Source organism: Amphiura filiformis, chromosome 8 (assembly GCF_039555335.1).
Source record: "Amphiura filiformis chromosome 8, Afil_fr2py, whole genome shotgun sequence".
Classification (NCBI taxonomy): Eukaryota; Metazoa; Echinodermata; class Ophiuroidea; order Amphilepidida; family Amphiuridae; genus Amphiura; species Amphiura filiformis.
This window is the reverse complement of record NC_092635.1, coordinates 37,466,387-37,493,865: the sequence shown is the minus strand read 5'-3', so window position 1 is coordinate 37,493,865 and position 27,479 is coordinate 37,466,387. Positions and strand designations below refer to the sequence as shown.

Here is a 27,479-nt window from a genome sequence, read left to right as displayed (position 1 = left end):
ATCATAAAAAGCATGATTGACTTAAGAAACGGTTTTCTCATTTTTTTATATTTTGGTCTATTTCCAATTTTAGGCATCATTTTGTGCAAATAGGCGGTTGTGAATTTTAAAAAGTTCATTTTGATGCCTTGTGGTCAATATCTCCAAAAATAAGGCCAATATCAAAAAACTAAAAAAAAAACGTTTTTGGAATGGTGCCTCAAGATTAAGAAAAAAGCAAAACAAATATATTTGGAAAGGGTGTAATTTTGTTATGATGTACCGAACAAAAATTGCCAAAAATTCACTTTTTTTTTTTTTTTTTCATAATTGTTGTTTTTACACCAAAACTGTACTTATATTGAGATTCATTGATGTCTTGCCTTTATAAAAATGTATACTTTTACATGTCTTGCGTGAATAATTACAAAGTTATGGCACTTTTACTACATGCGTATCTGAGAGTACACAGCTGCCTTAAAAGTGCTGTTTGAGGTGTCTGTGAAAGGTGTTGTGTTTGTATTACTTATTCATTACAAGAATAATGGTTACTAACTTAAACTCCATCAGATTTTCCTGTTAAATTTTCAACACCTGATACAGAAGATACCCAGACAGTAATTTTAACTTTTTCCAAAAGAAAACTTAAAGCATGTCTCCAGGTTTGGTGGGTTTTTTAATAGTTTTTTTCAAACATTTTTTGCCTTGACAGGATATTATTGCTGGTATATGGTGAATCTTATTTTGGGTATAGTGAAAATATTTGTTTTATAATAGGTATTGGCCTACACTTTATACTTGAGTGCCCTCCTTCCCATCAATCAAAATGCATGTTAATGACACAGTTACATAGAGGAAAGCAAATAATGCATAGACAACATTGTATAATGTGATTTAATGCATAATTTAACAATGGCAATATTGTTTCTGTAAAGGTGGAAGATTTAATATCCATTGCCTAAGGTAGTGAGTCATAGGTGAGACATTATTATTTTCCCCTATTTTAAATCATGCTCTTCATTGGTTTGTTCCTAAGAACTTATTATACCAATCTTGTTGAAAGAAATGTGTCAGTAAAAGCTTATTTGTGACCGTACACGAATGAGCCGTAAATATCCTCAATTGTATTCTGAGTTACAGTGTAAAATGGGCATGAAGGTCATATTCATAGGTATTTCAATTTGGTGCTACGTGTATCACATTAAATGAGGTACACGTAGCACCAAATTGAGGTACCTATGAATACGACCTTCATGCCCATTTTACACTGTAACTCAGAATACAATTGAGGACATTTACGGCTCATTCGCTGTACGGTCACATTTTTGAAGTTTTTAAAAATTGTTTTCATTTTGAAGTTTCAACATTTTTAAGCAATTATATATATGCAGGGCTCCTTCACAATATATGCCTATATACACCTATCCGACTTCGCCATTACTGCGGTGTCCCCGATGTAAAACTGCGGTGTCCCGAGGTCGGGGGTTCCATCCATTATTTATTGTATGCTATACAGAATTGCACCGGGAATTGTACACAACAGTGATATTCAATACACAATCATGAGTATTGAATTACTAATTAAATCCCCGCTCTGGTACATCTGTGTTGCCGTCAATAGAGGGCCAAATACAGTAAACGCTTCTCGGATCGGTGTATAGCCCATATCTACTCACTCCTTCACTATCTATCATAAGGCAAAAAAAAGGTTTGTCTCAAAGCTGGCGCGCGCATTTGTAAATTCGTGAGATTTGGAAAAAAAAGGAAATGCGGATTTTTTTTATTTCCAAAAAAAGAATTTTTTTTTAGTTTTTCCAGAAAAATTCGCGAAAATCTGATTTTTTCTCCAAATACCATGGAAAAAAAAAATCGCATTTCGCATTTGTTTTCAAACCACTCGTGAGCTTTGAGACAAACCGTTATTTTTTTTGGCCTTAGGCTCATACACAGGGGTACCCCCAATTTGCAAAAGTCTAAAAAAGTCCCGAAATATTACCATTGCATGTGTAGCGGCAAAAAAATCATGTTTTTTACGCTTTTTTGGTCAAAAAAGGTCCAAATTTTTTGAAGAAAGTCCACTTTTCACAAAATCGCCCCCTCCCTGAAAAAAAGTCCACTTTTTCAAAATATGTAAGGGCCTGTCTGGTCTATTTCAGTGGACCAATGTGGGCCAAAATGTCCATACATCTTATATCTACTGGTTTAGTTCCTTTGATCGCGATGCCCAGGAATAGTGTATGGCCAGGGTCGGATCCAGGAATTTTCAACAGAGGGGGCACCGAGCCACCGTCGCTCAGCTGCGGCGGCTCGGCGCCCACACAAAGTCAGGCGCCGCTCTGCAAAAATACACAAAGTCAGGCGCCCCTCTGCAAAAATGAGAGGGGGCGCGCACCGGGTACGCCCCCCTCTAAATCCGCTCCTGATGGTTGCTAAGCACCAAGCCCGCATGGTGACTGGAGTGCAATATGGTTTTGCCAAGGATGGTTTATCACATTCAGCACTGAACCAGTCCTAAGTTTTGATCACAGTGGGCCATTAAGCTTATAGGGACATTCAGAGACCTGTTCCTCCCAAACTGCACAGCGCCCCACGCATGCCATTTAAAATGAATAAGCTAGAGACTGCGTTTTCATGTCAGAAAGACATATTTGAATTATATGTGAATCCAAAGACAGAATAACCTTTCAATTTTGATATATTTCTGCAAGGAAAATTTGTTTTGTCCTTGACGGATCTCTGCTAGGCTCAGGAGCTGGGCTCTCAAAGACCACAGATCCTGGAATTCTATAGGATCTGTGCAAAGACCAAGAGCTACTTAGGCCTACATTTAAATGTCAATATTCCAGACTTGGCCCCTGGCCACCTATCCTAAGAAAACTTATCAGATTCAATTGTGCAGGAAACCTGGAAAGTGGCTTTCAACATCGGCAGTATAAGAGTAAAAATATTATGTTGCAAAAATTGCAAATTTTTAAATAATTGAAAAGGTTCTCCAAATAGCCTCCAAACGTAGGTATAGGGAAGGAAGCGAGAGTGCCTGAGGGATTTATATGGGGAGGTGGGAGGAGACGTAGGCTAGAGAGGGGGAACAAATCACTCAGGAAAAGGAAGAAAGGGGATTAGTGAATCGAAACATTTCTTTCTTCTTGAGATTTGTTGTGGAAGCTAATGCAAATGTCATTGCTGGGACCGATTTTACATTAGTCATTGCTATGGATTGGACGGGAATCATGGGATTGTTTTCAACCCGGGGGGGGGGGGGGGGACTCAGTACAAATGACCATACGGGGATGTGCTGCAAACATGGGTAGCATTTTCGGCCTTCTGGTATATCAATGACCCCTTTTTCAAAGCATATTTTGGTATATGAATGGGTCCTTTTTTCAAAATTTTCACAATGTTTTCGAAAAACATCCCATTTTTTCCTTAATCTAGCAAAAAATTTCAAAATTTTCCCAAAATTTTGGGAAAATTTGTAAAAACTAAGACAATTTTGGTTAAATTCGGCCGAAAATTTTGACTTTTGGTACATCAATGGGTCCAAATTTCTTGAAAAATTGGTATATTTATGGGTCCACTTCCAAAATCTCATGCACGTCCCTACCAAAACCAAACTTGAGTACCCCCCGGGGTTTTCAATACCATTACCAAGGGTACAGGTTGCTGGCTGACAGGTTTACTTGTTCGGAATTGTAACATTAATACTAGCCCTGCAAACACAAAATGTTTTTGTAACATTTTTAAAGAGGGGCATCCCATTAGCAAATCGCGATGCCCCTTGAATAGCGTGATCGATTGGCTGCTCTATTGGGCTATGAGTAGCGGAGTACACCAAGTCAGTGTTAGGTTTTATACAATGTTACATTTTCAAAAAATCTTTTTGTTTATGCCTGTGTGACTTGTTTTAAACATGAAGTTCTGAAACAAATCTTGAAACAGGTATTTCTTGCTTACATGAAAATTCTGATGTAGGAAGCATGGTGGCCTAATGGTTAGGGCGGGCGCTAGCTTCATTTTCGAAAGGTTGCGGGTTCGACCCCCACCACAGCCAGTGTGTTGAGTCCTTGAGCAAGATAGCTTAATTCCCAATTGCTTCACTCCACCCAGGTGTAAAATGGAGAGCTGCTAGGGGTAATCACAATCTTAAGTCGTTGTGAGAGCACCTGCGCATCTGGACTTGGTGAAGCGGAAATGATTCTGATATATCCTAATGGCAGCAGAATAATTGTTGAAGTGTGCTGATAACTAGGTTGTGCTTAGACGAAGCACATGTTAAATCACCAACATTTATTTATTTATTTTTTATGTAGGAATCAATTTCAATGTGTATGTTTGTATCAGATGCCAAACTTTAACTTTAAGTGTGAATTGTTTGTGTTTTGGAACTGAGAAACCTCAGAACTGAGGCCTCTCCTAGCTGAGAAATACCCTCTGCCAGTTCTTGATTTGATTCTAACTGCAATCATTAAAAAAAACCAGATTGATGAAAGTTTAGTTGTAAAAACTTTTTTTCTTCTTTTGACAGGTAATTATCAAACCTTCAATTTTTTTGACAAGTAGCTGTCAAAAATTCTGAAACTGTGACACCTGCTGAAAGTCAAACTTGTGAAACTTATATACATCTCACTCCTATGAGATTATGAAGTGCTCTGCTGCCCTCTTGCATACTGCTCGGCTGTTGATTTTGTTAGTAGACGTTTGATGGCAATACTGCCCTCTATTTGAAAAGTAAACTAGGTAATGGTTTTTCAACAAATACTGCTGTCATTCAGAGTTTCCACTTATATGTTTATTTCATGAACATCAACTAACGCATAATAGTCATTGTAACGTATTTACAATTTTACATACCAATTTGTAGATTAGGATCAGATTGTTATAGGGGTTTTAAGCCTTTAGGGTTTAAGACCCCCCCCCCTGAAAGAATATTCCAGTGCTGCCACTGTATTTGATATAATACTAGGCCAGAAGTTTTCAACTTTTGAAGGGCCACAAGGGTTCCAAATACATTTCAATACACCCTGAACTTAACATGGAAAACCAAGGAACAAGTCAGTTTATTCAGTTTTTAAAAATTGGACAATGGTATTAATTAAATGTTGTTTTCTTTATTGTCTTTACAGTCCCAAAGAAGCTTGCCCCATCTTGGAATCAAACAAACACTGAAATCTAGGGTAAGTATTAGTAAGCAACATAAAATTAACATGGCCGAGGTGTGTGTGTGTATTCCAACTGGGGAGATTCACACACCCACATTCAAACTGGGGAAATATTTTTACACAAATCTGAAAGCAACCGCCATACTGTAAATCAGAAAATGGCAGGTGGTATACCCCCTCTATGGCTCAAAAAACCCCATTTTTGAGTTTATCTCCAACTGTGGAGCTCCACGGTTGTTAGCAGACTCCTCAGTTGGTATGTGGCAAAACGCACACGCCTCCACAGTTTGAATGCGGTTACAAACACCTCCAAACTTGGCAGCATTTACAAGCGGGGTGTATGCGTTTGTGTTTACCGCCAAATGTGGACACATGCAATATTGTTCACCTTCCACCATGGACATTCCTAAAACTGAGGACCGTCTTTGGTTTTGAACTGCTGCAGTAAACCTCAAATGCATGCGAGAGATTCTTGCTCAAAACTGCGGACCATACGTGTAGAAAATATGATCTTCTTCTTCTTCTTCTTGATACAGTTCAACACCCCTAGTGGGGAAGGCGAACCGGAAAATGGTGTGCGCTTAATGGTTGAGCTATTGGAGATTTGTTACTTGTGCTTTGAACTGCTTGGGTTCTTCAATGCTGACGATTGACTCAGGCAAACTATTCCACTCCTTTAGTGTTCTAGGTATGAAGGAGTTCTTAAGGCAGTCCTTTTTTGTTGACAGTTCTATGAATGATTTGCTGTGGGTACGGCGAGTAGGACGCGTGACTGGGCGTAGTAGTGTTCGGATAGGGATGGACAGGTAACCCTGATATGATTTCTGGAATGTTGAAAGTCTAGCTATCTTTCGTCTTTGTTGGAGTGTCGACCAGTTTGAGTTCTTAAGCATTTCTGTGACACTTGCTCTCCTGTCGTAGTTGTGTTTGACAAAACGGATGGCTCGTCTCTGCACTGCTTCCAGTTGGTAAATTTGGTCGGAAGTGTAGGGATCCCATACCGCCGAGCTGTATTCCAATGATGGTCTTACTAATGACTGATAGGCTAGTTGTTTGATGTCTTCTGTACATGAGTGTAAGTTCCTTTTTACAAAACCCAGAGCCCTGTTACTTTTTGCTGCTATATTATTAATATGTTTATTCCATTTTAAATCATTGGATATCTCTACTCCAAGGTATGAGTGTGAGTTTGTTTCCTGGAGGATGGTGTTTGCAAGTGAGTAACTGTGTTTTTTAGAGTTATGTGAATGAGTCATTTTAAGCACAAAGCATTGCTCTGGGTTAAACTTCATCTGCCACTTTTTTTCCCACTCTGATAACCGGTCAAGGTCTGTCTGCAGTTCGTCAGCGTCAAAGTCGTTCGTAATTGTCCGTAAATAACACAGTCGTCGGAATAGTCGAACCGTGGAGGTGATGTTGACCGGTAGGTCATTAATGTATAAAAGAAAAAGTAACGGACCGAGTACTGTGCCCTGCGGTACGCCTGATTGGACACGTACCCAGTCCGAATTCTCACCTCCAATGACAACCCTCTGCTGTCTTCGCATTAGGAAGTCTGAAATCCAGGCATGTATAGGTCCGCGTATGCCATAGTGGTCAAGCTTCAGCATAAGCCTATTGTGTGGAACAACATCAAAGGCTTTGCTGAAGTCCATGATGATAACATCAGTCTGTTGCCTACTGTCGAGAGACAGGGCAAAGTCGTGTATTGTCAGTATAAGTTGGGACTCGCGACGAGCGATTACGGCGAAAAGCCGTGTTGCTGGTCAGTCAATATATCAAAGTGGTCAAGATGGCGCATGATATTTGAATGAATAACATGTTCCATGACCTTGCAACTTATAGACGTAAGGGAAACCGGTCTATAGTTAGCAGGTTTCGTGCGGTCCCCTTTCTTGAAGATTGGAGATATATTTGCACATCTCCAATCATCAGGCAGAATGCCTGTTTCAAGAGAACGTCTGAAGATGGTTGTAAGTGCCGGTGCGATTTCAGCCGCTCCCATCTTCAGAATACGGGCAGGTATGCCGTCAGGTCCAGTCGCTTTGGTCACGTCAAGGTCAAGCAGAAGCTTAGTCACACCGTCGGTCCTAATGTCAATGTCAGGCATAGGTGGGAATTTGGTTGAATTGATACTAGGTATATTGTTCATTTTCTCCTGTGTGAATACTGATTCAAATTGGCAGTTCATCACCTGGGCTTTCTTCTTGTTGTCATTGATGGTATTACCATCTGATTTTAAGGTTGGTATACCAAAGGTATCATTTTTCAAGCTTTTTATCAGAGACCAAAATTTTTTGTTTGACTCTGCACAAACATCTCTGATGTAATTCCTGTACTTACTTCTAGTGAGGCGGTTGACATGTTTTCTGAGAGATCTGAATACCTCCCAGTCCTCAGTAGAATTTGATGCCCTTGCTTTATTATATTCTTTGTGCTTGTGTCTCAGGGCATTTTTGACTTTATGATCAACCCAGGGTAATTTCTTACCACCTGAAACCAAACGTGATGGCACTTTTTTCTCAGTGGTCTCTTGGATTCTGTTTTTAAAATCCATCCAAAGCTCATTAGCTGACACAAGATCAGGGACGATATCACAAAAATCTGAACTAATTTCAGCCAAGTCATGTTTGATGCTTGACCAGTCTGCCTTAAAGAATTGAAAAACTCTTCTAGGCTTAGTTTTGTTTGTTTTTGGTTTAGTGTCAATGGTGATCAAAGGAATACCGTTGTGATCGCTCATTCCCGGCAAAACTCTGGTTTTCTCAACAAGAGAAGAATTGGTTGTGAAAAATAAATCCAAAATGTTGTCCCCTCTGGTGGGGTATCAGCAGTTGATGGGTAAAATTCTGTAAAATACGGTGAGGCGATGAAAACACCATGCACACAACCATGGTTGGATAGCAATAAACAATGTGCGTGGTTGGTGGTGAACACACATAGGGGTGGGTAAATGCCTACAAATAAGGACGTTGATCAGAATAGGCAACTGCAGACATCCTCGGTTCATTCCCCCACCAGCAAACAACAGAACAGTGCATCTAGACCATGTATTGTTTGCCGTTATAGGGTCAGGTTTCAGTTGGATTGTAAAACTTAAAGCAGTCTATGGTTTGTTGCAGAGTTTTAGATGTATAAACTATAAAGTCCTCTTCTAGATAGGTCCAACTCAGGGTCCAACTTTAGAAAATTAGGTCCTTGTTTGTCAGTGTTTACAAGTAGGTGGAGTGTATGTATGATGTTAACCTGCAATGCAACCTTATTGGGGTGTGCAGGGGTGCACTTGTTCCAGCATTCTTGTGAAGTACTTGAGCAATAGCTTGTGGGGTACAACTTCTTTGTGGGGTATAATTCATAGGACCCCATAAGGCCTGAAACATGCAGAAATGCTATTTTTAGAGGTACCTCATAAGGGGGGTAAGGTGGGTCTGTTTGAAATAACTTTCCCCACAAACTATAATTGGTAGTACGTTTTTGGTACCCCACAAGAATGGTGTGATAAGAAATATACCCCAGAAAGAACCACTGGCCTATTTTATACACACATAATGCTGGACCCCACAAGAATCCGTGTAAGTGGGGGTATCATGGAGTGTAAGCGTAACATGAATTATTATATTAGAAGGCATCTAGCCAGGTTGAAGGGTACCAAGTTGATGAAGGGGCCATTTTTTAAAACATTTTCACACTTTCTCTTCATTGGTGGAAGGGGCATCATGCTGTCCCCATCTCCTTATGTCGCTATTAGTCTTATGCATTATGTGTTGATGTGAATGATTGGGTTATAGGCCTATGGTTGGTGTACTAATAACTGTATAATTTCAGTTTTGTGATGTTTTTGTTCTGTTTTTACATTTCAAGAGATGAGACAGAGAGTACTATAGATCTTAATGCTTCAATTTTACTAACAAATTTCATTAACAAAATTACATCACTTATAATGATTCCAGCAGCAACTGAGTCATGTTTTACTCAGCATCTACAGGTAATAGGCCACCTGTAAAACTCTGAAAGTATAGAGCCTTTTCGCTCAAGAGTATTTTAAGAGCAAATTTGCCTAATGTTGTATGCTGCCTTGGAGTCGATGACGTATGTTGTGCATGGGATGTACGTCAACACATGAAGTTCCCCACAAGAGTCTGCTTGCATGCCTGCCAAACATGATGTCTGCTAAGCTTTGTAGATGATAGAAGGCAAGCCCTAAAATGACAGTTCCTATTATGAGTACAGTTTACGCGCCGAATGTCGGTAATGTATACTATATGCTGCAAGAATTGTATACAAAAATGATGCCACAAAGGCACTTTATAAATATCTATATGTATGTATAGGGGTGTGTTTGTATGTATAATGCAGCTATTGACAAGAAAAATGTAAAAATCATATCAGTGGGAGTAAGAAACTTGTTAATTTTGTTTTGGATACAGGCATGTTTTAATATTTCTTCAACTTACAAGCTTTATAGAATAGGTGGGTCTGCAAGTTCATCAGGATTGTCAATGAAATTTATAGTTTAAAATCTGTATTGATGTTACATACCTCAATCAATAACAGTATCTTGCTAGCACCCAGCACTTTCTCAAATTGGAATGACCAATTCCCACATCTGGACTGGATGGCTGCTTCCTGGCGGAGCTGAACTTTGATGTCCCTGTTTTATATAGGACTTGATCGTAAATATGCTCTGTTGAGTTGGTGGGATTTTCCAAAATAAGAGTCTTTTAAAAAAAAAAAAGTTATTTAACATAGACTTCTATTTGGGCATTTGTAACATTTCTCCTTTTGTTAATATTGTTCAAAAATTGAAAGTATATTTTGCAGATTGTTATAAACATCAGTAGAATAGCAGACCCTCTGAAGCTATGGAGGTGTTGCATTCCTATTCCAGGGGCCTGTATTCAGATTAGTGGACCGTTTGAAGCCACAAGGATGTTGCATTCCTATGCCAGGGGCCTGTATTCAGAATAGTGGACCGTTAGAAGCCACAAGGGTGTTGCATTCCTATTCCAGGGGCCTGTATTCAGAATAGTGGACCATTAGAATAGTGATGTGGTCGACATGCCTTATGTCGACATAATGTCGACGTCGGCACGTATGCCGACATGTCGACATCAAAAAATCATGTCGACAAAAATTTTTTTTTTTTTTTTTTTTTTTTTTTTTAGTTTTCAAAAAATATTTTTGGCCAGAAAAGCAAGTTATAGGCCCAAACTGACTTGTTATTCAAGGTTGGAAACCAGAGAAATACTGCTACAAAAAAAAAAAAATGCCAATTTTTTTTACAAAGTTGGATGAACTTGTACATTTTGATTACCTTTGCTTCTATTGAACAGTCAGGGACACATTGAATTAGTATGCATTGCTAGCTGTTCAATAGAAACAAAAGTAATTCAAATGTACAACTTTTCCCTATACCAGGGGCCTGTATTCCACTTCAAAAGAGTTAACCTATATTGCTCCTGATCATATACATGTTCACTAAAGAAGCATTCCTTTAGAGAATTGAATTTCATCACAGTCTACAGGAATTTGAACAAAATATTGTGCAAGTAAACCAAGCAGGAATCAATAGTCTCATCTCATTTCTAGTGAGAAATCACTATTGATTTTAGCTACCGATTCTGCGCTACAAGAAAAATCTTTGTTAGAATTTACTTTTTGATTCTTTTGAAATCGGAATCCTTGTCTTTGGGGAGATTTACCATGTTACATGACTCAATGCCAGAGAAGATATCTCGCACTTCCCATAATGCATTTCTCCCATTTTAATTTCCTGTATTGATTGCTCTCTAGTGCAACACGGGTTGATCATGTTGACAGAATGCACCTCAATGAACAGACCATATCCACATCTTAAAAAATTAAAGATTATTTCTTGACTATCAATCCATGTTTAACCGGTCTAATTTTAAATGAAAACAAAGAGGAACCTGTACAAAGTAAGGCTAAAAAAAAAAGATGTTTGCTTGCCCTCAACCGACCGACCCTAATTTTGGAAATAAGGAAAAAAATTTTTTTCTATTTACTGTGCAAAAGGATACCGACCCTATTTTTGGAAATTTCTGAAAAAGTTTTTTTTTTCTTTTCAAATTTTTGCATTCTGAAGATGTAAAAAAATGTATTTTTAGAGCTTGTGTTAAACATTTTAGTTGTTTTGTAATGTTAGTTGATTCATTTTGACACCAAAATTGTCTGATTTTTCATATTTTGAGCCTTAATTAATACAAACAGTAGAGTTTGCTATTAATTAAAAAAAAAAAAAGAAAGAAAAAAAAAAAAGAAGAAATCCCGACCGATTGACACAATTGTTAAAATTCATTTGAGGGCAAGCAAATAATTTTATTTCTTGGCCTAATGAGAGTGTAATTTGATCATGAGGTGATTTTTCATGTTGCAAAGGATTGTGGGAAGGGTAAGATATATTCTCTGACTCAATGCTAGGTGGAATAGAATGCTTCCAGACTTTTTGCAAATTTTCACCAAAGTAGGAAATCCAAATTGCAATGTAAGCCCCTTAGTCGTACACAAGAGGAATAAATGTAAGCCTGCATTTGGACTCAAATTTTTATATAATATGACGGTTTTCAGGAACATTCTTATCATACTTGGGGCAGGGACATCATTCTGGATATAAAAATAGCAGCTAAAGGAAAAAAATGGTTAACAATAACCAGCTAAAAAAACTTGGCTCAAAATGACGGGGCAAATGAAGAATTCAGATGCAAAACATGATTATATTCAATTTTCTGAAATATTAACAAATAGAACTTGGTAAATATGTGATGCGATCAAGCAAAATCAGTTGGAACTCGGAGATATTGATTTTGAGATATAGCAAACCAAAGGAACTATTTCCTTTTGTTTCCTTTTGTTTTGGACACTCTTTAATTGCTCATATCGTTGGAACTGGTTGTTCAATTTCAATAGGGTTTTCTGCTAAATGCAACTTTTTAAATGCTTTTTACTATCTTATGAGAAAATTTAATATTTCCGAGTTCCGACTGATTTTGCTTGATCGCATCACATATGAAGAAAATCCCCCATGCACGTTACTGTTTCCTTTCCTTTACTTATTTTCTCTTTCTCTTTCATTTTATTGAAGCAATGTTAATGAATTTGTGGTTGCGTTCAATCACATTTTGAGATATGTGTGTGACCCAAATAAATACCATTTCCAATTCTTACTTAGTCACAAGAAAGTAGTAGCAGTATTAAATATTTAATCTAATCAAGTAAGGATGGTTCCATCAGCACTCTTGCCTATCTTGAGCTGATATAAACCTGGAAATTTGAGCGTGCAAATCAAATGACCCAGCAAAAACGTTATAGACATGTTTAGAAACATGATTTGGTTTAAAACACAATTTGGTTTTTAAAATGTTACAATACCCTTTATAAGCTTTTACATAACCCAGTATTTACGTTATCTGTAAAACATTTTAGTGTTTAGGAATTTTACAAGAAAAGGGTTTGCAATATTATTATTATGTTCAGTTATTACCAGATCCACCAAAATATTTGAAATGGTGTTTTTCACCCCCGGGGGGGGTGCTCAAGTTTGATTTTGGTAGGGACGTGCCGCTGAGAATTTGAAAGTGGACCCATAAATATACCAATTTTTCAAGAAATTTGGACCCATTAATATACCAAAAGTCAAAATTTTCGCCAAATTGAACCCAAATTGTCTTAGTTTTTACAAATTTTCCCAAAATTTTTGGGAAAATTTCGAAATATTTGCTTGATTGAGGCAAAATTGGGCTATTTTTCGAAAAAAAAATTTCGAAAGACCCATTCATATACCAAAATTGGCTTAGAAAAAGGGGTCATTGATATACCAAAAGGCCAAAAATGCTACCCATATTAGCGGCACGTCCCCGTATGGTCATTTGTACTAAGTACCCCCCCTGGGTTTTCACCATAATGTCTAATTAAGGGGGAGGGGGATGAAGGGGTTGCTCCCCAGGTAGAAGTCTTTCCCCCACCCTCTGTTGGATACTGGCCCCCTATGGGATGCTGACCGCCCTGATATTTTACCAACTTTCATCAAATGTTGCCTCCTCCTCGTTTCATCAAATGTTACCTTGTCCCCTCAGTCACCCCCTTTGCCCCCCCCCCCCCTTAAAAAGTCCTGGTTATGCCACTGTTTATATACAACTATTTAAAAAAAAAGTTTGAAAATGTTTAGCACAAATGCCATGTAACCCTATAACTAGCTTTACCAAAAATAAAATGTCTATTTATTTCCTACTAAAATGGGTGTGCCCATAAATGAATGAACCTGTCTTCCTCCTGGTCTTCCTTAACTACCCATATACAGTTGATATAATTATGGCTTGATCTTGTTGATAAGAAAATTGAAATATCCAATGGTCATTATATGATCTGAAATTTGTACTTTCATGAAACTTTGATTTTAATATTTCACTCATTTTCCAAAGTCAAAATTTGATCCTCTCTTCCTCCCTACTTCAACAAAATGACTGAAAAGGAATAAGGAAATATCCAACAATCATGTGCCAGTAGAAAATTATACATTCAGGATTAAGGGATCTAAAATGAGCGTTTATTGCGTTTCGACAGTATTTTTTGTGGGACATGAGAGCACCTCAGACCTATCGAATTGCATTCTGAATACAAAGCATGTCTTTCTGATATCAAATAATTTTCATTTTTTGAAAATCACAATATAATACAAATTTTATGACAAATTATAAAAATTTGATATTTTTCAAATTTTGATATATAACAGTCCTCGAAGTAAATTATATAAATCTAATGATATATTCTTAAAGTGTATGTAGCAGGGAGGAAAAGCCGACGGTCAATTGAAAATTTTGACCTTTCGTATTGAAGATATGGATTTTTTCCCAAAAGACCTAATTTTTTTGGTGTTTTGGGAAACAAAATCCATATCTTCAATACGTAAGGTCAAAATTTTCAATTGATCGTCGGCTTTTCATCCCACCTACATACACTTTAAGTATAAATCATCAGATTTACAAAGTTTACTTCAAGTACTGTTAAATATCAAAAATATCAATTTTAATGATTTGCCATAAAATGTGTATTAAATTGCGAATTTCAAAAAATCAAAATTATTTGATATCAGAATGATATTCTTCAGATTCAGAATGCAATTCGATATGTCTGATGTGCTCTAATGTCCCAAAATAAATACTGTCCAAACAATTCATACCCCAGCCCTTAAGTTTTCAGAGACAAGTATTGAACTCATGTGGCAGGTTTTCAAAATGGTCTTCATCACCTGTTCTGTGTCGTAGAATAGTCGAGTGCAATCAGGAAATGGGCTATTCCAGATGAATTCCGCACCCCCCCTATGGAAGACACTTCTGGAATTAGGGGTCAAATCAACAGCCGGAATTCACCCCTCAGCAAAACCCCATGGAAGACACAACTGGAATTTGTACAATTTACAAATTTACCTGCTGGAATTTTGATATATCAATTTAGACACATCAAAAAGTAGGGGTGAAATGGACAGCCAGAATTCACCCCTCAGCAAAACCAGTATGGAAGACACAACTGGAATTGGTACAATTTTTTTATTTACCTGCTGGAATTTTGATACTACAATTTAGACACATCCAAAATGGACAGCCGGAACTCAACCCTAGCAAAACCCCTATGGAAGACAAAACCGGAATTTGTACAATTTATTGATTTATCTGCTGGAATTTTGATGTTCGGATTTGGATATCAAAAATTAGGGCTGAAATTTACAGCTAAATACTTTCAAACCTCAGCACCCAGTCGAAATTGATACAATTTACCTACTGAAATTACTATAGTTTGATTTAATAGACTCATCTGAGCTGAATGGACCGTGATTATGATTTTGACCGGGGTACTTCAAAATGAGATGACTAGGTGTTGCAGTATTAAGGGACTGTGCAATATTAATTATGAGCCCCCTCCCCCCCCCGATAAAATTTCTGAATGGCCTGCCAAAAAATGCTTGACCCCCCCCCCTCTCGGACTCGGCCTGCCAAAAATTGCTTGCCCCCTCCGCTCGGCCCGCCAAAAAATCTTTTCCCCCGCCTTTGCATATGCCACATTTTTTGGATCAATTGGCAAACCTTATTATGGTCTAGATATACGTTGCGAGTGCACAGAGCAGGAAAATTAGCATATTAAAGCATTTCCGTACTGTTTTCCTTTAAGCCTTTTTAGAGTATTTTATTTAAAAGGGGCCCCATGAACCGGGCCAAAAAGCTAAAAGCTGATTTAGCTAGCTTCTTGGGATTTTTTATACTTAAATTTCACTGGCATTGTATAAACACATAATAACAAAAACACATCCTGTCGCAGACCATTGATCAGCGCAGTATATATGGTGCATAGTATACCCGGGATGGTATAGGGATGAGTATGTTTAAAAATAAAAATACATAGGCTTATAAAATTAAATGAAAATCATAAAATAATAAATGAAGGCATAATAAGTTTAATGACTAAATTAATAATTAATTAACTTTTAATATTATTTTTAAAAGAAATTTTAAAACTAGTCAAAACAAAACAAACCCCCAAAACATGTTTTTGTTCCATTTGTTCAGTGTAATTTTCAACAACTACAAATGTGCTTGCACTCTGAAAATGAAGAAGCCTTTTGGTTTCAAGAACAGAAATTTGCAAAAATATAATGCCACATAAATTTACACTTTATAATATTATTTATAAATAGAAAAGACCCACCGCCACACCAGTGAACATGGTGAGGTGTAAACCGAGACACACTATTACATAACCCCATAGACCATGTCTGATATACCAGTAGTCTATGATAACCTTGACCAGTTGGTCCACTATAAATGCATAGCAAGTACTGTTGGAGTTTTATGTCTTCTACATGTACAGAATCTATGCTTTATACCACAGCACATATTCTCATTCTTATGATTTTCAACTGGCTATCATTTAGCCTTGTGCAGGCTCATGAGCTATATGAGCTTGCAACATTTTTATTTTCACTGGTTTACTGATTTTAGACCTTATTATTTTTTCTTAATTCCCATTCTTTGTTGCTAATATAATAGATTTACATGTAAAAAAGCAAAAAGCATGGAACTTGCTGAAATATGAAAAAAAGAAACTTGAAATTCAACACCATGATCAAATATTTTTAAATCAAAAGTTGAGAACAAAATCCACCATTCATCATTTATTGGAGATCGGACAATTTGAAACCAGACGATTCTTAGCTGCAAAGTTTTATGGTAGTGAACTTGCCTTTTTATTGAAGTCAAGAGACATACATGTAGCCATGAAATGCTTACATTTTTTACAAACATTAAAATTGAGTGTTTTACTGCCCCCCCAAATAGTTAATTTAATAGGATGTCATCAATGTTTTTGATTGTTTCCTATTTATTTCAAAAAATAAAGTCTCACCAAAAATGTGTGACGGAGATGTACAGCCACCTTTATTAAATAGGATGTCATCAATGTTTTTGATTGTTTCATATTTATTTCAAAAAATAAAGTCTCACCAAAAATGTGTGACGGAGATGTACAGCCACCTTTACTCCCTCTCACCCAATGACCAACATTTTTTTTTACTGAACTTCCTCTCACCCAATCATGACCCCTTTTTGTTTTCCTGTCACCAAAAGACCCCCTTTAAAAAGAATTTTGACAACTTTATGATAATCTCTCACTGAATGACCCAGTTTCTTCATGATTTCTTCAAATTTTTCAAAGAATTTAAAACCTTTGATGACTTTTTGAAAATTTTGTATCAACTTTTATATTTTGACCTTTTTGGTAAGATTTCCCCAGTCTCATGGAACTTTTAAAGCAAGATTTTTTTCCCTCTGCTTGGTGCAGCGATTTTTTTTTCCTTTATAGCTGGTGCAGCAAGATTGTTTGTTTCTAAAAACTCCCCTAGCCCCACCCCACCCCATATCTAATTGTTCGTCGCTTAGGCCAGAAAAAAAAATGTTTGATTGTCCATATCTTTCCTTAAACATATTTACCTAATGAACTGTAACTGTAAGTTCAAGTTGGGATATTTCTCAACTGTATACCATGTATACCAGTACCACTTCACTCATCTCGTCTCATGTTTTAACACTTTAGAAGTGTGAAGAAACTTTTTAGGATGTCACAAAATTTGCACAAAAAAAAGATTTCTGGAATTTCGAAATAAGGGTCTGTATTCTTTTATGTAGTAAAACTAAAAAAAAAAGATAAAAAAAAGAAATTTTTTCCAAATTTTCCAAATTAGGGTTGGTAGGATGAGGACAATCAAACAACTTTTTTTGCCTTATATACTAGGATCCACAACATGCTTATATCTATCAGGGGCACAGTTCTTTAACCCCAATACATTTGTACATTCATTGAATGACCTTTGAAATTTGAGTGTAAAAACTCATACTCTACAACTTGAGGTCAAATTTTCTACTATTAGACTATGATTGTTTAATTGAGGTTATTGAATTATGCCATTGGGACGAGGCCACTGTGGTCCATAGTGATACTATATAATTGGCATCATGACTTCAAAACATTACAGTGCACATGTCAAATTTAATTATGATGGCATGGTAGTATGTTCAAGTACATAGTGTTTGTGCACAATTTGTGTAATGTTCAACTCAAGTATGTCTATGTTCTGATATTTTGATAAAATGTTTTACACGATTAACTATTTTCACACAATATACTTAATAAAGTAAACCCGGTAAAAATGAAGTACCTTTTAAAAAAAGTTTCCTCACTTGCTTTTACCTATGATTATATATTAACTAAACAAAAAATAAAATGTGGGAAATGAAATTTACTTCACTTGTCTTTACATCAAATATTTTACACCATCACAAAATAGGTTTGAGTTGTCCCTGCCCAGGGGCTTTAGTTCCAAAAACTATCAAACATGACTGGATTGATGTTGATCTGTGTTTTTAGATTTAGATTAATTAATAATTAATAATATGCATATTGCAAATACTTAAATTTACATTTGCTTGTATACATGTATGTATTTGCATGTTATCACTCTATACGCCTATAGATGAAACTGCTGTTCATTTATTTAATAATAAGAAATTTCTCAGCGTTTAAGACTTCAGTGTTTGATATACTAGTACTTTGCCACAACTTTTTAGGTAAAAAGGTAAACAAAGACATACTGTAATTCTATTTATTCTCCTCTCGTCATAGACTATGCCATAGTCGAATTTTGATTTAAAAAATATGTTATTATTAATCATGATGAACGCATTCCGTTGAACTCAAAATTATACTGATGTTTACTAGAATTAAAGTGTTCAATAGAAAATGGTCATAAACATGATAAAGAGTTTATATAATTAGATAATTAGTGACAAAAAGTTATATTGAATGCAACATATCTTGCATAATTATAATTGCTCACTTAATATTGAACAATTCTGATTTTGGAATCTACCAGTTTATTGATCGCGAAAGCCCGAGTCCACTTGGGAAGCTAACAAACAGAGGGAGTACGGTGACTGAAAATATCAGATCTGAAAATCTTATCAATTGCACACAAATTAATACAAATCGGCGTTTTAATACCCAGAGTATGCAAAATGGGCAAGTGGACTACGGAGAAGTCTACTCTCGTCATAACTTTAAAAACAAAAATAATGTCCATTTTTAGACTTTCATTGAAATTTAAACCGACAAGAATGAATTGTTTACAGAACCTCAAATTCGACGAGAATCACAGATATATAAATTCTCAATATTATAAATGATTCTCATAACATTTGGTTATGAGATTTTAACTTCTACTAACACTGTCCAACTTCATTTCTTGGAGCCTCCTTTTAATACTGTCCAGGTGTCTTCATCACATTTTTATATTGTCCTCTAGTACATAAATATAAAAATATTATCCTTATCATATTATTTGCAGCCTTTATTATAACCAATGATAACAAATGAATGTTACATAGTGTATATTTGGTTCATATTGTATTTATATAGTACGAAAACTACAAAACTTCACATCAAGATCATATCCCAGGCCATGTTCACACATTTACTCAAGGGCACAACCTGTGTGCTACTACCATGACCTCATCAGGACATTATACTGTCCATGATTGACCTATTAAAAAATCCATGTTTATGTCTACTATGTCATGATGTAAGTGAGGAGTTAATTGACAAGTGATATGTGAACCTGCTGGGCTGGATCATGGCTGGATCCTGAGACCTGAATTATATGTTGCTGTTGTCCAACTGAAACTTTCTATAAATGGGGTAGTGTTTGTGTCCCCTCCCTCAGAAGTTAGCAAATTTGTAAGTTCAAAATATTAGTGAAGCACCAAAGCCCATTTGTTGGACCATTATCACTATTTTTGTCATTAAACCAAAAATGTACAAGTGTCCAAAAAGGAAAGATGACTGCTTTTTATCCATACATACAGGGGTTTTCCTCCTTGAGAAGTTATTTCACATGTTTGTACAAAATTAAAATTGGAAAAAAGCCTGAAAATCTTTGAAAATGAAGCCCCAAAAGGCAGCTGTGACTCTCAGACATGCATAAGGTAAAAGTGCCATAGCTTTGTAATTATTCACGAAAAACATAAAAAAGTATTCTTTAAAAACAAGACATCAAGGAACCTAACTTTTAAATACAGATTTGGTGAATTTATGTGAAATGTTTGGCAATTTTGTTTTGGTACATATCATAACAAAAAAAATCCCAAGTTATGTTATGTTATGTTTTTTTTCTTTATCTTGAGGAGACTCAATTCCAGAAAGGTTTTTTTTTAATCTTTTGAGATATTCACCATATCAAGCCTCCCTATTATATAGCCTCAATGTAGCTATATGCTCCTGATGCACATAACATCTAGGGAATATTTCCTCATTTTTCAAAATATCTTTCTAACTAAAACTATGCAGTACACCTGATGCATCTTTTTTTGCTGAAGTGATGGCAAAATTAATTTTCACTTAGTGCTGTCAACGGTGTTTTTTTTCAATCGTGAAAAATGTGGCAAATTTACAAAAATTGAATAAGATTTCACTAAGGAACCGTTCACAAACACTTGTTAGGGGAGGGCCTGATGCAAAAAGGCGGGGGCCCTGAAAATTTTGACCCTCCTAAGGGGGGGCCTGAAAAAAATGACCACAAATTTTCCTGGAAAAATTAAGTTTATATGCTTTTCTATGGGGTTGACCCATAATTTTCATGTCAAAAAGGGGCCAGGGCCCTGACATTTTTTTGCATCAGGCCCCCCCCTTACAAATGTTTGTGAATGGTCCCTAATTTTATATCCCTTCTTTATGAAAATGAAACTGTTTCTTTAACATTATTGTCATCAAAAATTGAGGTAAAAACATGTGTTTTGGTAATTTTCTCAAATTTGAAATCCTTGATACAAATCTGATCTCACAGTGTAATTCTTCGGTAGATTTATACTTTCTAAAAATAGATGCATTTTAAAATTTCTATACTTATAAACTTTTAAAGCCTAAGTTGCTGAGGAGGATATAGCTTTAAGTTTTGTCAAAATTCAAATTTTTACACAATTGTAATGTACATTAAAATGGACTAATAATATCCTTCAAAAATAATACTGTATTTGTGACAAAATCCGATATCTTTAATAAAACATGCATGTGTCTCATCGTTTTATTCACATGATCAAAAAATTAGTCGAACGTATATTATGTGATGTTGATAACACCGTAAGTATAATGGCATATGGGATGGTCATAACACATCAAAGGAAGGAAGTAAATTGCAAATTACTTTGGTTTACCTAGCTCAGTTGTTTGGCTCAAAATTAAAAGCAGTCATATCTTACAGTAAAAAGGTACAATTTGTGAAAAGAAATACTGATCTTATTCTTAGTTTTATGGAGTGTTTGGAACATGTATACCTGAAATAGCATTAATATAACAATAGTTAGCTGGTTCATAGTAAGCACTGGTAAAAGCAGTCTTGACTATTACAAAAAAGCATGGAAGGACTTTTGAACCATTTTTTGTTTTGACAATTTTTGTTTTCATTGATTAAATTTATGTCAGTCATTCATTAAATCATTACGCTACAATTTTTACTCCAAGGCGTCTTTGATTTGTTGAAATTGTGTTTTATTATGATAAAGTGAATTCGCCGGCCCTCTTTACTGTACACAAAAAATTGGTAACCTTAAAACTCTTCATTACTAAAAAAATAGTTCATAGAATTTTGTGATTTTCACATTTATATTCTGGTTATTATTTATTTTAAAATGGTAACATATTTAAAGGTTATCGGACTACTGTTTGACAAAAATTCTTTAAACCATATGCAAAATTGATCAAGTTGGGTTCATCTTCCTTCCTTCCTCTTGCAACTTGTTTTATGCACATTATGGCACATCAGGATAATAATGGCATACATGTATGCGTGTTACCTGTAACAAGACATTCCATTGTACATGTTGTATGCACCTACATCAGTACATGGTTATGATTTTACCCACAAACTCCATTGCATACCGAATCATGCTGTATTTATATAAAAATATCTTTCAAGCCTAAAATATTACTGAAGTAGGCCTACAAGCTTCCTCTTGATACCAAATTATTAATGAGGTCATAAAGCATGCGAAATTGTTTCATTGGTGTAACATTCAAACAAATTAGGGTAGGTAGGTTGAGGTTTTTCTGTTAACTGTATCATGATGATAATTTGTGTTAAGTGCCCCCCCAGTACTGAAACTCTGGGGGAAAAGAAGGGGAAAGGAAATGATAGAAAAGGAAGAGAGACCGAGGAAAGAAAGGGTCAAGAGGGAAGGAAAGGCACGAGAAAGGAAACAACAAATAAAAATGAAAAGAGGGGAGTTGAATAAAAAACAAAAGGGAAGAAAATTACCTTTCATATTTATTGTGGGGAAGCAATCAGAGAAGCAATTTTGTAACCAAGGAAAGGTGAGGATTGAAAGGGGAAGAAAATGAAGAAGGAAAGGAAACTTTGGGAAGGGAAGTAATTTGAGGGGGAAGTATTAAAGGGAGGAATTGAGAAAGTGGAAGGAATTAAAGAATATGAAGAAGGCATAAGAAGCAGAGAAGGGGAAACTTATGGAAGGGAAGGGGGAGTGATATGGGGAGTAATTTCTGGGAGTAATTTCAATGAATGTACTTGAACTCAGGAAGGAATGAGAGAAAGGGGAAATAGTATGATGAAATTCTGTCAAGTTAACAACATTACACATTGGCTGATTGAACAAAATATTTCAATGTTGCAAATGGCAGAATGTACAGCTCTCAGCTCTCAAATCTCATCTTTATCCGCAGTAACTTTGGTTTTTGTTTTCCATAAACTCTTTGTACTTCTCATGATACATGTATGTCACCATTGTTATATTTAATTATTGCTTAATGTTTATATTTTTGATCTTTTGTGTTTTGCTTACCAGCGCTTTGAAACTTTCTTGAAAAGGCGCTTTATAAATGTTGTAGTATGTAGTATGTAGTATATGTATAACAGAAGGTGAAGCGTAAAAAGTTGTTTCGTCTTATATGCATTTTTAATTCACTTTCAGATAATTCTAAAATCAAAGTTAGTTTAATAGGCCTTTTCGTTTTTTACATGGCAAAATGTTCACAAATGTCCTCATGGTATAAATATGCCTAAAACCCATGAGCTTTAACACAAATTTCCATACAGGTGTGCTCCCCGAAAAGACCTCTGGTTTTGGACAGTGCAGCTTCCAAAGACCCCTCGCATTTTTCCAAAATAGAGCACTGAAATATACCCTTGATTTTGATAATTTTAGCTCTAAAAGACCCTTAAATTGCTCATTCCTCCCATTTCTGTTTTTTTTTCAATGCAATTTTTAACCAGAAACCAAGAAAGACCCTTCATTTTTACCACTCGTAGCTCCGAAAGAAAGAGCCCCTTTCCTGGTACGCCATTAGCTTCCAAAGACCACCTCAAAATTCCGGGGGAACACACGCACCAAATATTGATGATGTGCCCCTGGGCGAGTCGCCCACCCTGCCCACCCCTAGCTACGCCATTGCCTACCTCTTGCCCACCAATCAATATTTGGTTTTTCTAGGGGTGCATGACCAAATCAACTGTTGCAACATTGAAGGGGGCACATTTGAAATCCCATGTCAAAGTGTTACAACAATTTTGTCTGGGATTGTAGGTAAAAATTACACCAAACAATTTTTGGGCCTAAGTATACCATAGTATAGTGGCATCAACATCCCACCCTCTATCTGGTAGATTAATTTTTTGAAATAGAGTATGAACACTTTTAGCATGTTTAGGTTGTAATCGTACCAAATTGATAATATTATGTAGCAGTTATTTTATCATATACAAAACATGAAATATTGGAATCTGACGCAAATAATTCACCTTGTAGTAACCCCCTGGTGATCCCTAAAGAGAGACTGAGAGAGAGAGAAGGGGGGGGGAGAGCTCAGTGAAGATGGAAGGAAAGAAAAATGGGGAAGGGTAAGAAAAGGTGATTTAAGGAAGAGAGGATGAGAGATGAGGTGTATGAGAGATCGAGATTGAGGGAGGAAGTTGGGGTGAAAACTATAATTTTGAACCTGATAAACAATCGTTGTTACTTTTTTTTGGAATTACTTGGTACTCTTGGTCGGTAAACATGAGTAAGTTTGATCTTTCCCTAGAGAAGTCCTTTTCAGAGGGCCAAGCTTTCTACAGTATATCTAGCGAGTGCCATCTCCAGATATGAACAATGAACAATTATAGTTGTTCATATAAATTATCTAGACCCTGTTTCAGCTCAATCCAAAACCTAATTTTTGCCCATTTTATATAAGTATTGAAATTGGTTGCGAAGCTTGACAATTTTCTATTTCATCCCAGTATACATACATATGTATATAAAAGTAATTCTGGGAAAGGGTCAACCCGGACAACTTTAAATATTGCCCCCGTGCAAATTGTGGCTGGTACACCTAGCATCTAACTTCGTGTCAAATCAGCTGCTATTCTGATGCATAAAACTTGTCAATCTGTCCCGCCAGGGCTTTTGCGGCCCTGGAGCCCCACCAGGGTCCCTCTAAGGTGGGCTATAATTGAGCTTGTGCTCTCAACATTATGAATACCAGCAATTTCTCTGTACACACCCTGAGAAAATAGTCTAGCGATGGTAGGCCTACTGACATCGAGGACAGAGCCCGAGCTTGATTTTTACTGTGGTCAGTTTTTGTTTTCACAAGTAATTGTTTTCACAGGCTGTGAATATATAAAAATCTGATACCTAATTTTCTGTCAGTTCTTGCTTTTAAATATGTACTTATAAAAAACAAAAACAAATGAATTACTCAAGCAAAATATGACGTAATTGTTATAACAAGAAAGGTGTTTTGCCTTCCATTGTGTTGATGTCATACTGCACTATTACAATTCCCAAAAGTGCTGTTATGACACACCCCTTACATAGGTTTGATCATGCTGGTGTTCTAAATATAAACAATTTCAAACGAATCAGCTGGAATTTGAGCATTTTCCCAATTTTCCAGCCGGATTTGATTGGAAGACGAATGTCTTCCATAGGGTCCAGCTGGAATTTGAGCATTTTTCCCATTTTCCAGCTGGATTTGAAAGGAAGGCGAATGTCTTCCATAGGGTCAAACTGGAAGTTGAGCATTTTTCCCATTTTCCAGCCGGATTTGAAAGTAAGGCAAATGTCTTCCATAGGGTCCATCTGGAATGGGAGCATTTTTTCCCATTCCAGCCGGAATTCTCCTAAATGTCAATGTCTTCCATAGGGTCATTGGTACTAGAAATTAGGAGCTGCTGGAATTAGAGCTATTTTGTCCATCTTCCAGCGAATTTATAAAAACGTCAATGTCTTCCATAGGGTCTTTATGACTTCTCATGTATTTATTGATTTGTTATCTGCTTTATGCATAATTTAGACCTGCCGGAATTGTACCAAATGTCCGTACCTCCTGCCGGAATCTATGCTTAAAATGCCAGCTGGAATTTGAGCTTCTCCCATATTCCAACCGGAATTGCACTTTTTTCAAATGTCTTCCATAGGGGGGGGTGCGGAATTCATCTGGAATAGCCCAATTCAGCAAAACTAGTGAGTCATTTTGTTTTTTCAGCCCTGTAGAGTTTTACATGGACATTTAGCACCATATCAAGGGCCGCGAGGATGGAATTTATGTTTCTTTTATCATGTGTTAAAAACTTTTATGAGGAAGTGAGACAAGGAGAAGAAGATATGCGAGTTACTCATCGCGGTCGAGAAGGTTGGACTTAGCCGTAATTGTGTCGGACATATTGATATAGATATGGAACTGGATATTTCATACATTGACTAGTTCCATCAGTCAATGAAATACTTGGAGCATCCTGCTGATCATTATCAAAATCTTTCAAGTGAATAATGTCAATAAAAAAGCGTTTTCTTTGATCACATTGTTACAACGAGATGGAGCTAAGGTGATAATAAAAGCGGACATTTTCAAGCATTTTTATGTCATAAGCAATGAAGCATAATGTCATTTTATTGGATTTGGGTGATATCACAATGCAGCAATATTCATGGTTGAAGAGCCTCCATTGCCTTCCAGGCAATGGTATTATTGTCATTACAGGTGGCCACTGGTCAACTATTCAGTTCTCTGATTGGTCACCGACATCGATTATAGAGAATCATCTTGACTCATCTGCCCTAGAGCCACCCTGTGTCTGCCACTGAACCTGCTTAGGGCTTTCCTATCGGATTTGTGATGGTGTCTGTGACATCATTTGCAACACTTGTTGGTCTAGTGGTGTGGTGTGCCAGATTTATTAATTGTACCAGATATTTGATATTTATTGATAATTTATTCTTACATATATATATATGCAAAACCCTCTGCATATTGGCATAGTGGGAGAGAAGATAGGTAGTCCAAATTTCTACTCTTGATTTTGTGATGGTGTCTATCTGTGACTTCATTTGCAACATTTGTCGGTAAAGTGTACTCTACCAGATTTATTCGTTATACCAGATTCATTTTGACCCGGCATAAATGATCATTGGGATATATGGATAAACTGTACATGCAAAGTCTTCAAGCGTAAATAAGGGGCTTCATGGGGACAATGAGTGTGGTGTAGCGCACTAGCGCGATTTTCTGGATGTGGAAGCTAGAGATATTAAGTATATTTTGTAAGATGTTCTGGAACATTTTGACCCTTTTCTAACCATGCTAACAATTTCTTTATTTCTGATTCTATCTACTGGTCAAAAGTATTTTAAGTAATGGCTAACTTTTGTTAAACTAAACAACAGTGTGTAAAATATCACATCTACTCATGAAAACTATCATGTTGTATGACTCATTTTATGAGAGTGTTGCTTATGGGGCTCAACTGATTTTTTTTTTTTTTACATTCAAGATTCTGGTTGTGCAAAACCATGCAGAGGGTGTGATCTTCAATGTTCCTTAGCCACTAGGAACATTTGAGTCAATTGACCAGCTGCCCTTTCCATTTTGTGACTGATGTTCTGTTGCCTTCAGCATGTTCAGTTACAAAATGAATCCGGAGATTGCTATAGAGTTAGGCATGTCCATTGTCATAACCACTGGGGTTTGTACAAAAAAAGTTTATAACTGTGCTGATAGCTGTATTGTTAATACCAGTAGAGCTACATAATGATGGGGTTGAATTGGGTCAAAATAGTGGCATATCACACAATTGCCTTCAGTTATATCATTAAGAAATCTTTAATTAGTAATTGATCCACCAGTGTCTCTTTGTTATATAATTATGATGACATGATGATCAAGTTAAAGCTAGTTAACAGGTTTCCAAAATTCAACTATCATTGCTGATGAAAATTCACCCTAGGATGAAAATTTTCACTACCAAATTTGTAAAAACCTAGCTTACATTTAATTGTGGTCAAGATGTGGAGTCTGTATTGGGCTTTATTCAGTGTCGAAAACTTTTTTTTTTAATTTTAAAGTTTTAAAAAACTGTCAGCAAAGGTTCTCTTAATTAAAATAATTAAAAATCTATTCAATCCAGATCAATTCTTTAAGTGAGCTTCACAATGCCTGGTACCAGTTGCTTCAAGTTTACATTATATCATGTATATAGGGCAATGAGTTTGTATTCCAGTCTTTGACCTGGGAGTGAAATTAATTGAAAGAAATGATATTGAGAATGTAACAGTATTGTTGGTGTACAAAAATATGAAAACTAGGTAGGGCAATGCAAAAAAGCCGCTTTTGTTGAGTGCTATTTTTAATAACCCGTCTGTTTTTAATATAACAGCAGAAATCATGTCTCTAAAATAATTGAATACTAACTATAATAGCTAATATTTTGTGTTTCACAGTAGGCCTACCTGTGAT

At 36.2% G+C, this 27,479-nt stretch overlaps 1 protein-coding gene across 3 annotated transcripts in view; it reads left to right on the top strand.

Moving 5' to 3' along the window:
• Positions 1-27,479, top strand: part of LOC140159000 (ras-GEF domain-containing family member 1B-like) — a 289,431-nt gene that overhangs the window by 73,492 nt on the left and 188,460 nt on the right. For all 3 annotated transcript variants that reach the window (XM_072182301.1, XM_072182303.1, XM_072182306.1), the window contains one exon: positions 5,103-5,153. In XM_072182301.1, coding sequence (XP_072038402.1) covers positions 5,103-5,153 — 51 coding nt within the window. The remainder of the gene's footprint in view (positions 1-5,102; positions 5,154-27,479) is intronic.